At 63.7% G+C, this 12,234-nt stretch overlaps 2 protein-coding genes across 2 annotated transcripts; one reads left to right on the forward strand and one right to left on the reverse strand.

The window, feature by feature from the left end:
- BESB_011920 (uncharacterized protein) lies at nt 1-3,965 on the reverse strand (the record flags this gene model as incomplete). The annotated part of the gene is made up of 4 exons (XM_029359922.1): nt 1-217; nt 763-1,248; nt 1,677-1,760; nt 2,044-3,965. The coding sequence occupies 4 exons, from the start codon at nt 3,963-3,965 to the stop codon at nt 1-3; spliced, it is 2,709 nt and encodes a 902-aa protein (XP_029216589.1).
- Nucleotides 3,966-5,384: 1,419 nt separating this feature from the next.
- BESB_011930 (uncharacterized protein) lies at nt 5,385-10,195 on the forward strand (the record flags this gene model as incomplete). The annotated part of the gene is made up of 3 exons (XM_029359923.1): nt 5,385-5,404; nt 5,876-8,554; nt 8,674-10,195. The coding sequence occupies 3 exons, from the start codon at nt 5,385-5,387 to the stop codon at nt 10,193-10,195; spliced, it is 4,221 nt and encodes a 1,406-aa protein (XP_029216590.1).
- Nucleotides 10,196-12,234: the final 2,039 nt, after the last annotated feature.

Below are 12,234 nucleotides of genomic sequence, written 5' to 3' on the forward strand. Positions count from 1 at the left end.
TCAAACGGACGGAATGAAAAGCTCGTGCGCAGCCGAGGCCCCGTGGCAGAGCGTCAGCGAGTCTCGACTCCAGCCTCGAGCGCGAGCCTCTTCAGCCAGCAGCGCATCGAGTTCCAGCTTTCCCTCTGCTTCCAGCAGCAGCCCCCCAAGCTCCAGCCTGCGCATCTGCCTGAGGCGCCGCACCGCATCCATAAGCACTGCGCGCCCTTCGCGGGACCTGAACGCACACAAACGAGCCCAGAAAGCGCACGCTGCACTTCTGTTCCAGAGACTTGAGGCGGCGCCTGAAGGCCCCACAGAGCCCTTCCGCATTCGTCCTGCGGCGAACCAGCCGCCCAGAGCGTTGAGCATGGCGCCCTCGAAACTCACGCTCACTCACGCCCGCGTCCGCGCCAGACAAACGCGTTCGATCTTTGGCAGGTCTCTTGGCTCAAATATCAAGCACACTGCTGCAGCAAAACGAATGCATGAGCGGCTGTGAACGCCCTAAACATGTTGCAGGCGCTGCCCGCGCCGCGGCCGCCGGAAGCGTCCTCGTGGCAGCGCGTGGCTTGGCTCAATAGCGCGGCCTCAGCTGTATACAGCGACTTCGGTTCCTTCTCGACGCGCCGTCGAATAAGAATTAGTGACTGGTGTATCTAGCCTGTTTCCCCCCCCCCCCCCCCCCCCCCCCCCCCCCCCCCCGTTTCTTTTCGCGTGACAATGCATCTCAGCATCCCGCCACCTGCGTCTTCTAGATGCGAAGCAGACGATTCATGTTACCGGAAGCTGTCGACTTCAGTCAAGCGCAGGACTCGCAGGGCGGGCGCCACCCGGCCGAGGAGCTCGGCGACGCGGAGATCAAGCAGCATCATTTGGAAGGTCTCGAGACGCGCCAGGGCTGGCGGGGGTTTCAAGGCGTCCTCGCCGCGTTTCTGCGAACGAACGTCAAACCCCACTGCAAAGAAGTCACTCCGTGAGGCTCCAGCAGCGGCAGCCGCTGGCAGGGCGGAGGCGACTGCCGGCAGAGACAGCGAGCGCGACTCCTCTGGCGGCTGCACCACCCTCAGAGCCGGCGGCTGCTCGGAGGCAGCCACACCTGACGCCGAGTGCGCTACAGGCCGCGAGGGGTTCTTGGCGCCCGAGTCGTCGCTCGCGAGCTGCCGAAGAGACTTGATTAAAAGCCGGTTGAGGAAAATCATCTGGTCGTCGTCGCTGTCTGTGTGCACCGCGAGGTGCTCCAGCTGCGGACAGCCCTGAAGCAAAGCGCTGCGCGCCCAGAGGAAGCAAACGCGAAAAACGCGGCCTCGCCATGAAGTAGTGACAGCGCTCTCTCACTTGCAGGACATGGCGCTGCACATCAGCGCCTGGAACCGCCTCCGCCCCCCCCTCCCCCACCCACCCCGGCAGACACCTATGCACGCTGCCGCCTCCCCCTTTCTTAGACAGCGCAACCGTCACCCAGTTGCTAGAAATGTCTGCGCGCATCAACATTGTCTTCGTTCTGCGTGTGGGCGGGCAGGTGGCGTTTTATGCAAGAGGAATAGACACGAGACGCGCGCTCTTTCTCACGCCTGCAGTCGCGCGGTGCGAGGCCCTGATGTCCCTTCATTTTGTCTACACGAACGTGCTTGACAACCAAAAAGACGCGAACATTTCTAAGGGCGCGCCAAAGCCTAGCTTCTGCCGCTTCTCACCCCAAGTCGTGTGTGCCGTCCCCCGCAACCTCGATGAAGTGCAGCCGCAAGGTCTGCAGACTCGGGAGAGCAATGGCGCCGCACCTGAGAGGCAAGCACGCAGAGACAACAGTCACTCGTCAGACGACGTGGTAAGGACTTCTAAACCCTGAACCCAGCTTAGGGGTCAGGACCACCCCCGCGCTCGCAGGCGCGCGATGCGTCCGCCTGCCTTTGAAGCAGCGTTCTCCCTCCGCGAGAATGCTGCCGACGCCTCTGCAGGGAAACCAGAGAGAGGCTGCGCGCGGCGGGCTGCGCTGCTCGCGTCTCAGGCGCCCTGCGGTGCCTCCCGCTTCGCGGTGTGTGCGCGTTGGAAGCATTTTCTCACTTGAAGCTGCGGGGCGTTGCATTGCAGATTTCGAGAACGCGCAGACGGCTAAGGGCCTGCGTGCCGAGCGCGCTGCCCAGGAGATGCAGCTGCGCGAGGGGTACGGTGGAATACATGCCGCGGCGCCGGCAGACGTCCAGCTCGAGGGTCTCCAGCAGGGTCGCGTCGGCGAGGCAGCGCGTGAGAGGTCGCGCTGGCAGCCAGAGGTCACGCACCTTCACGCCAGATGGAAAAGCACCCTCTGCGTCGCACCACCTCAGCAGCGCAGCCGACGCGCGGACAGACTCGCACGAGGCGCACGACCAGGCGCGCTCGCCGCGGCTTCTTGCTTCCCCGAGGCCGGGAGCTGCAGAGGCGGCGGCGACGACCGCAGCAGAGTCGGGGACCTCAGGGAGACCCGGAGGCCGCGAGGCCTGCGACTGCGAAGGCGCAGCGGCCGCAGAAAAAGAGGAACCAGACGAGGCGCAGGGGCTGAGACAGGAGGCGGCGGGCGCGCACGACTCCGCCGAGGGAGACGGCGAGTCCGAAGCCGCCCGTCCGCCGGCGAGCCAGTCGGTGCGGAGTCCCTCTGCGGCCGCGGGCACAGTCGCACCCGCACGACTGGGGAGTGCCGAGACCCCCCCCGTGTGGCACTGAGGCTCCTGATCGCCGTTTGCGCGGGCAGGGCGGCTGCGCCTGCCTTGCGCGTCGCACGCCGCGCCCCCTTTTGCCTTCGTCTGGCAGCCGCAGGGCAAGAAGCGCGCCACTGCGGGGTCTGCGCGCGGCTGCTGGGCTGCGGCGTGCGCGCCATTCGCCGGTTCGAGCGGCCCTCGCCGCATACGCCAAGAGACGCTGCCCTCGTCGAGCCCGCGGAGCGTGAGGCGCCGGAGTGAGGGCGCGCAGCGCAGCAGCAGGAGGGCGAGCAGTGGCGAAGGCGCCAAACTGCCGGGAATGCAGAGATCCACGGTCTTCAAACGCGCGCACTTTCGCAGGCGCAGAAGAAACGGGAAGAAGGGGCTTCCGCAGAGAGGCTGGGCCCTGTGCGCGGCGGGCGACGACGCGCCCACAAAGGCCTGACTCGGCTCAGGGGAGGACAGGGCGGCGCTCGCCGAAACGGCCGCAGCGTGGGGAGAAGAAGCCGCGGAGCCGGGCGCAGGCGCCTTCTTGCCGTCGGTCGAGTCCTGCGGAGGCGCGCGCGCGCTTTGCATGTCCGCAGAAGCGCGTCCGCACGCGGGGCTGGGCGCCGATGCACCCTCAGGATCTCCGAGCAGCTCGGGCGCAAAGCACGAGAGGGCGCAGCAGCGAGCACAGCAGGCCCGCGCCAGACCGGGTCGGCCGTCGGCGGAGAAAAACGAGGCAAAGAGGCTGGGCGACTGCCGCAGCACGAGCGAGTGCATGAAGGGCAGGGCGGCGAGCGACAGGCACAGCGCGCGACACAGCGGAAGGACGCTCTCGAGTTGCTCGCGCGTGGAAAGCATCTGCAGCAAACTCAGAAGCAAATTTGTGTCTAGGCTGAGCAGAGACGGCGGCTCCGGCGCCGCGAGCGGGGAGCTAGACGCCGCAGACGCATCGGCGCCGCCAGTCGCGCCCGCCAGCCTTCGGCGCTTAGACAGAGAGGCCTCATCATTTCGCCACTCGAGCGCGGCAGCGACAGATGCAGAGGCAGATGCACAGGCAGATGCAGAGGCGGAGGCGCGCGAAGCGGCTCTTCGGGCCGCGCGCGTGGCTGGCAGCGGCGGCGCGCAGGAGGGAGTCTCGGCGCTCGCCTCGGGCATCTTCGCGTCGGGCTCTGAAGCCGCTTCACAGGGGGCGCCTTCTGCCTGGCGCGCCTTCATCGCGCCGGTCTGAGGGAGCTGTGCCGCGCCTCCGCGGCCCCCAGAAGGCTGGCTGGGCAGCCCCGAGTTCCTCCCGTTCGACTCTGCAGCGCCCAGAGGAGAAGCCATGGAGACTCGACAGCGTTCGCGTTGAGCTGCAGATGCGAAGAAGGCCCAGCCTCCTTTCAACAAACGTGGAAAGCGCCACGCGCTTGTCTGCTCAGCTGAACGCCCGCGGCTGTAACAGATGCCGCGCACACATGGCGGGCAGCTTGTCCTGGATCAGCAGCGGGGCTCGGCGGTCCATGCAAAACTGGAATCGGGTATCTTTTTGCAACGCAATGGACAAGCTGCGCGTGTGCGCCGAGTCTTCAAAGAGCCTGGAGGTGGCGAGAAATGCCACGTAGACCCCCGCAAGAAAGCTCAGCAGGACGACGCGTAGACGGTAAGACTTTGCACACGGCGCGATCTGTGTAAAGCGCGGCTGGCTGGAAAAACGGTGCTGCCGAAGAAACGCGTTCCACGCGCGACCTTGAGCTCATGGAAAGCTCGAGATTCTCAGAAAGAGCTGCTTATCCCCGAAAGCGAAGGACCTTGCACAACAAGAGACTGCGAGCGACATGATCCGGGTTTTTGGCGGGCGAGTGCTTTGAGCGCCGTGGCATTCAGGCATCCGTTCCTCGATTCCAGATGAGTCTTCGGCCCTTCTTGAGCGTCTCCCCTGCTTAGGTGCACGGCTACAAAACGAAGGCAAGGTTTTTTTCTTGAGGTACCGCGACGAGACCGAGGCATGAAAGTGATCTCTGCGTGCTTTGCCCGAGACCCCCTGGCAGCTACTCGTCCGCGTTTTTTCTCAGCTGGGGCTGCTGCGCGACGCGGCTTCTGAGACCTTGCCGCCGTTGCATGCATTCGGCCGCGACTGGAAATTTCGTGAATTTGCAGGACGGCAGAGGCTGCGAGAGGCTGCCCCGGCACTCCACAGCTGTTTACCCCGCGACTTTACAATCTTCTCTCTTACTGTCGTCTGTCCTGCACCCCGACGCAAGGTTATTTCGCGTCTTTTGCCGTTAGTGTATTGTGCCTGGGCACCGCGGCTTCCACCGCTGCTGGAGGAGAGGACAGACGACGCCGTCTGCTTTCGCGTTGTGCGACTCGCAGCTCTCAGAAAGACAGAGGACCTCTGCTTCGGTCAGATCAAGGGGAATACGAGGGTTGTTTTTCTAGAGGGCTCAGGCGTATTCCGTGGAGCAGCGTCCCGCGGGGTGTCTGGAGAGTGAGTCGCTTTTATTGTCCCTGGCTTTCCATCGCCGAGACATCGCATGCACGTGGGAGAAACGGGTTCCTACTTCTCTGTCAGCGCGTTACAGTTTGCAAACTATTTTTTACGTAGCACGTTCTCCAAAAAAACGGAGGCAGAACGGTGCGCCGACTTCCGGTCCCGCATGCATCTTGGCTTTTCGAGGAGCTCTGTCGTTCTGGGGTCTGACGCGTTTGATACGTTCCCGCCAAAGTGCCCATTCGCGTGGTTTTCGGCTGCCCTGTTGCGTAATGCCGAGTCATTGTGAAGGGTGAGCACCGGGGCGACCCGTGCATTTCCTCTCTGCCACGCCTATCGGACTGCCCTCGTTCACTTTGGTAAATTCCTCTGTGGCCTGAACCCGCATCACCTCTTGCAGTCTGTAAACATGTTTCTCTGCGCGGGAGAAGCACGGTAGATCCTTTCGTCCAACACCACTTGGGCTGTATCTGGGCCGAGTGCAGCGACTTCGTTTCTTCGAAGGAAAGCAACCTGTGCGCATGCATGCAGCCACGCTCTGTTCCGCGTGCGGCACGTAGATGCCGGAGAGCTTTCCCCTGTGTGTCTTCGGTCCCCCTCAGCACCTCTGATAGAGAAGTGACCGTGTCTCTTCTGCTGCATACAGTCTCCACTGTGGAGGCGCCGTCTTGCAGAGCGTGGGCAGCGCTTGGTCCTGCGTACCCGGCACGCAACTCTCCCGACTTCTTGTATTGCGTCTCTGCGGGTCAGCGTGTCGTTGCAGTTTGCGCGTCCTCCTTTACGGCTGCTGTCGACTCCCCCAGCGGCTCGTCCCTTCTCCGCTTCTCCTGGGGAAGGGCTTCTCTGCCTCTCGGCCCGCCTCTGCTCTCTGTGCCGTGCGCCGGCTGCGAGCCTGGGCGGTTTGTTCAGCTTTTTTTCGTTCTTGCGGGGCAGGGGGACCTTCCGACTCCCCGCTGCTGGCCCTCTGGTCTCCTCGGAGCCCAGCCCGAGAGGGCGGCTCGATGCCGCCAGCGAAGAAGCGCCCCTGCCGGCGATGGCCGTTCGTGCCAGCCGAGCGGTTTCCTTCCTATCCCCGTCTCGCGCCGCGGCTGCGGGCGCTTATTCTGCAGCAGCGGCAGCAGCTGCGCGCCCAGCTCGTTCGGTGCCGCGAGCGCCAGTATGAGGGCGCTGCGCTCTTCAGCAAAGCCGCGAGCGGCGGGCCGCCGCCGCGCGGCGACTGCGTGGCCTCCGCGGCCGAAGGCGGCGAGCGCGACCTGGTTCGCAGCCGCGCGAGCAATCCTTCGTTGAAAAGAAAGCGACGGTCAGGGGACGCGAAGGACGAGGAGGAGGAAGACAGCAGCCTGGAGCCGCCCCCCGCAGGGAGCGCCGGAGCGCAGACAGAGCTGGCTTTTTCCTTCCCGGCGGAGCTGCAGAGGGAGGCGCAAGATGGTGGCGACCCCAAAACTGCAGACGGCGATGAGCCGCCGCGCCGACCAGCGCTGGAGACGCGCGAGCAGGGCAGCACGCCCCCCAGTTCGCCCGCTCAGCGCCTGGCCTCACCGGGGTTCGAACCCTCGCCGTCAGCGGCGCCGGGGGTGGATGATCCGCCCTCGCCGCTCTCGCGCAGTCGGAGTGAAGGCTGCTGTCCCTCGAAGCCGAGAGACTGTGAGCAGATGGCGCATGGAGGAGAAGCTGCCTCTTCGTCGCTCTGTCTGTTCCCTGTGGACCGGTTTCTGCCTCCGCGTTCCGAACCGGAGAGGGCCGTCCGGCTGGCGCTTCTGCGGCGGCAGCTGCTGCTCAAGCGGCAGCTGCATGCGCGTCTGGTGAGGACGCTGGGCGAGGTCGAGCGGCGGTACGAGGATCTCCTCGAAGTTGCAGCTCTGGAGGACCGCGAGCTGGCGCGTGAGAGAGAGGAGGAGGAGTTCAGAGCACACATCGAGAAGCAGCAAAACGACTTAGAGACCTTGCATGCAGCCATGCAGAAGAACCGCGCGGCACAGAGAGCCGACCGGGAGCGGAAGCTGCAGCACGAGCGCCTGATCCGGCAGAGGTGTCGCGAGAAACGGCGACGCGCGCAGGAAGAAGAAATCGAGAGCGTGACGAGTGGCGCCCCTCCAGCCATCCTGATGAAGGAGCTGAGTGCGCTGTCTGCCTTCGTCGCCGGGGGCATGCCGGCTGGTGCAGCGGCAGCGGCGCTGCGGGGGGGCCGGCGGCTCCACGCGTCCTCGGGGGCCCCAGGCGGAGCCTACGGAGCTCACGGCCTGCCCGCCTGCGACGTCCAGGGGGGAGGGGTCGCGGAGGCAGATCTGTTTTCTGTGCAAATTCACCGCCCAGACGCACAAGGTGCGCTAGCTGCAACTGAGAGACCCGGGAAGTCCCTAGGGGGCAGCGCGCAGCGAGCTGCCGCGTTTTTCAGTGGCTCGGACAGTCTCCATGGGGAGGCTTCCGAGTCGGCTGACGGCGTCGCGTCTTCGGGAGCTCGAGAGGACGCGTGCGACGCCGCGTACGCCGAACTCCATTCGTCTCGGCTCGCGGGGCCGCCACTGGGCCGCGCCTCTGGGCTCCACCAGCACGGAGTCGCGACGCGGGTGTCTCCCGCAGGCGGAGCCTCAGCAAGTTCGCCTCACGACGTCGCCCTCTCTGCAGCGGCTGGCGGTCGTGGAGCCCAAAAGGGTGCCCTGGCGACTGCGGGGGTTGGCGTGCTGGGGAGTTCGAGCTTCGCGGGCTCGAGCGCCAGAGGCGGCGGCGCTCTCGGCCGGAAAGGCATGCGCCACCGCGGCGGGGCGCGCGCCGCAGCGGCGGCCGCTGCGACGGGGAGTCCAACGAGCAACCTGGCGTTGCTTCGCGGCTTCGGCCTCGTGCCCGCCGGGACGCCTGCAGCAAAGGCCGCTGGCGGCTTCATCGGTTACGGGCAGCCGACGTCTGCCGGCGTGAGGGGCGCGGGTCGCGGGGGGCGCTGCACGACCCGGGGCCTCGGTCGCGGCGGCGGAACGCGGCGCAGCAACAGTCTCTCGGCGCCGCTAGGCGGCAGCCCCGCTCCTGCGGGCAAGGTAGGTCATCCACCCGGGTCGGGCGTCGGCGCGACGGGGGCTGCGCCCGCTGGCGCTGCGGCGCCCGGCGCGTCGCCGTTCGCCTCCGTTGTGAACAACTCCGCGCTCTCGCCGCTGACGCAGGTCGCGTCTCCTTCGTCGTCGTGGACGGCGGTCGGAGGCTCAGGCGCGGCTGGGAGCGCGTCTGCCGCATCGCCGCAGCAGATTCTCCTCCCGGCTGGACTAACCGCCTCGCATTTGGCGGCGTTCAATGCCAATGCAGCGGCACTCCAGCACGGGGCGGCGGGCGGCGGACTCGCCGCAGGGACCGGCCCCGCCTCGGGGGGGGCGGGCACGCGTCACCCTCGGCCCCGGCTGCCCAGCCGCACCGCGGCGGGTCGTTGCCAGGCGGCCCCAGCAGCCGGTCGTCGTCGGTCAGCTCGTCGCTTGGCGGCGCACAGGCGGCAAACAGCGCAGGAGCCGCGGGGAGCTCTCTGTTGTCTTCCCTCGTCAACGCGCACTTAAGTGGCTCGGGCGCGGCCGGAACTGCTAGTGAGGGGACCAGTTCAGCGGCGGCGGCAGCGGCCGCTGCGATGAGGCCGCTCATTGCCGCAGCTGCTGCAGGCGGCCTGCATCGAAACCATTTCCTTCTCGCGTCGAGTATAAATCCTCTTGTCGCCGCGGCTGCAGCGGCTGCAGGGAGCGCCGCACGCGCCGGGCCACGAGCCCCGCCTGGAAGCGCCGTCGCCGCTGGCAGTTCGCCGGCGGCAGGGACAGGGGCGGAGGCAAAGTCTCCTCTGCTGTTTGGGCTTCCAAACGTCGCTGGAAGTAGCAGCACACCAGCAAGTGTGACGTCTCAGGGCTTAGCATCTTCCTCAGCAGCTCAACAAAGCAGGCCAGCTGCTTCGAGAACAACTCCATCCGCGCCGACCACGCCGGCTTCATCACCGGCGACCATGCCGTCTGCCAGCCCTGCGGCGAGTGCCGCAGCGGCTAGTCTCGTAGCTGCCGTGTCTCAGCAACAAATCCGACAGCAGCAGGCGGGCGCGCCCAGCTTCGGCGGGGGGGCGAGTGGGACGGGCGGCGGTTCTGGAGCCAACCGGACGCCTTTAGGAGCCGCGGCAGGGCAGCTTTCTGCGGCTCTCGCGGCTGCGGCCTCGACCGCCGGCAGTGCGTCCACCGGAAAACAGCCTCAGCTCGTGACAGCCATGCTGCAAGCTGTTGCCGATGCGGTACGGGCCGAGCAGCAGAGACACCAGTTGCTGCAGAAGCAGCAACAGCTTCAGCTCCTCCAGCAGCTGCAGCTGCAACAGCAACTTCTTCAGCAACAGCAGCAGCTACAACAGCAACCGCCGCAGTTGCAGCAGCTCGTGCTTCAGCATCGGCAACAGCAGCTCCTGCAGCAGCAGCTGCAGCAACAGCAGAAAATGGTCTCGCAGCAGGTCCCGCTCCAGCAGCAGCTCCAACTGCAACAGCAGCAGCTGCAACTGCAGCTCAGGCAGCAGCAGATCTTGCAGCAGCTGCAGCAGCAGCAGGTGCAACAGGACCAACAAGCGCAGTCGCAGGAGTCCCAACAGCAGTTGCCGAAACAAGCCAAGCAACAACAGAGCCAAGACCAGTCTCAGCAGCACCTTCAACTTCATCAGCAACTGCAACAACTGCAAGTCCAACAGCAGCTCCAGCACTCCTTGCCGCAGCTGCTGCAGCAGCGACAGCAGACGGACGATGCGGCAGACAACGCGACGGGGACGTCGTCGTTGCTCAGCCAGATCTCGGACGCGCTGCGGAAGGCAGCCGCTACCCAATCAAGCTCTGGGCTCGCAGGCGCAGGAGCTGGCCTGTCAGCTCCCCAGGCAAAACCTGTGGTGCCGCCAGATTCAAAGAGGACGCCTGTCCTCAGCGCACTTGCGAGTGTTGCACAAGCTCAGCATCCGCTGTTGGCCCGTGGTTCCGCAGACAGTGCATCTTCAAGGACCTCTGCAGGGCTGCCAGCCACCGGAACCAGACTTGGGCTTGGGTCTGACGCCGGCTCTGGTGGTCCTAACCAGCATCAACAAGGCAACAGTGGATGCTAAGGCAGGCGTGCGCCCGGCTTACGGTTCCGATGCTGTGTTTTCTGTGTGGCATGTGGCCAGAAGCCGCAGTGCATTGTTTCGTTTCGCAACCACTATGGAGAAGAGTCGCGACGCTCTGACTGGGTACTCGGGTCAGAGCATGATGCAAAGTCGCTCGACATGGAGCTTCGCTGTGTATTGTACCCAAGTCATCTGCGTTGTGCGTTCCGCCTTCGGGCGTCGGGCCTACGGCATGAAAAAAATTGCGATGTGGCGATGAAGAAATCCCGTGATTTCAGGTGCACGTACGGGGCTGATTTCTATGGGTCCGGGCTTATTTTATTCTGCAGCCCCTAACGGGATTAGTTTCTTGCGTCGCAGGCGGACTTGGGGAATCTCGACGGTTCGTATGTGGCGTTTGCTCTCAAAGGCATTAGGACGTGTAACAGTGATGTGACTATTTCAACTTGGAGGTTTCTTTCTTTCATGACACTAAAATGTCGCGCTCCGCCTGACGGGACTATCGGTGGCGTCACAGGGCAGGAGGATTTCATTACTTTTTAGCCTGTGGTAGATTCGTAATCTTCAGTCTTTCTCACCCTGCGGCAGCAGTCAGTGTGAAGTTGCCTTGGCGGGGTAGAAGCAGTTGACGTTCTGTTGAGTCCGCCCCAAGATGAACTCAGTCAGGCGGTTCTGAAGCTTTTCACGGGCACGCAGAGGCCATAGGCATTAGCAATCGGACGCTGTGAGCTTTTGTAGAGACTGTCAGGGGCTTGCTCGGCAGCATCGGTTCTCTCGAGTATAGTCAGACGGAAAAAGAGATAGCATGCAGATGACACCGGCCTCCCGAAGCTTTCCAGTCAGCCAGAAAATACCGAAACGCGGAGTGATCCCGCTTGCGCAGTCGCCAACCTTGCAGAGGAATTGAGGGTGTTTTAGCTTGCTTTCATCCGGAAGTATATATATACGAGTATAGTGAATTCACCACAAACGTTACGCAACGTTGTTAATCGCTCTCGTTGTGAACAAGCAGCCCTTAGCACGCCATAGACTCGAGCCTCTCGGGCCCTCGCACGATGCGGCAGCAGCCGCTGAGAAGTTGACTTCCTGCTCGCTTCGAGAGGTAGCAGGGCACTAGAAGAGTGGTTTATACGCATGTCCCCTCGTGCAAGCGCAGCGCGGCTAGACGCACTGTAAAAGATACGCTCGCAAGCACCGGCACGAGTTGCTGATGCCGCACACAATCGTGCGGAGCTAATCACTGTCCATCTGGGCCAGGAAATCTGCAAGCTCATTTTTAAGTTTTGCCAGGCGCAGATGCATTTGCCATCCAAGGAGTGCGTCTGCCTCGACCTCTGCCGACTGGCGTTGTGTTTCGTATGCGGCTGACAGTTGCTGCGGTTTCAGGGATGGCGTACCAAATCGGCCTGTTACCACGGAAAATACCTCGCTCACCTTGTCAAGAGTAAGGGTGCATTCCTGCATGAGTTCCATGTTGCTCTGCACTACCCTACGTGTGTCCTCATACGACTTGACAAGGCTATTATAAAGCGTGAGGCTGATTTTAAGCGGTCGGATTCGTGGCGATTTACCTTTTTTCTCCGTGTTTAATATCTTCAATCTTGCTGTGGTACTCCGACTGTCCATACTGTGCTTCCAGCTCCGCAAGCCGTGCCTTGGCGGGACCAATAATACTGTCTGCTTCTTCAGCGTCTTTAGCTTTAGTGTTAATCCAAGAACCGAGGAGAGTTGCGTCAGGTGTCTCGTCTGCGCACGCGGTTCCGGCACCGTCCTTTTGCCGTTTCCGCTTGGATGCTAAAGCGACAGATTTATATGTTGGTGCAGTAACGAGGAGTGTTGGACCCGCGTACTCATTGTCTCTGCAGTGAAGGAAAGGGCGTCGGGGCTGCGGACGGTACCGTGCGTGTGGTCGGCGGCAGTAGGGGGGACACAAGGGAGTGTTATGTCATTGGGAGTTTCATGGCGAGGCGCGCCACGCAAGAAGGATGGCCTGTCCGCAGGTGGGAGCGCCACACCTTCTCCATTGATCACAAGAAAAC

The sequence above is a fragment of the Besnoitia besnoiti genome, chromosome IX (genome assembly GCF_002563875.1).
Source record: "Besnoitia besnoiti strain Bb-Ger1 chromosome IX, whole genome shotgun sequence".
Classification (NCBI taxonomy): domain Eukaryota; phylum Apicomplexa; class Conoidasida; order Eucoccidiorida; family Sarcocystidae; genus Besnoitia; species Besnoitia besnoiti.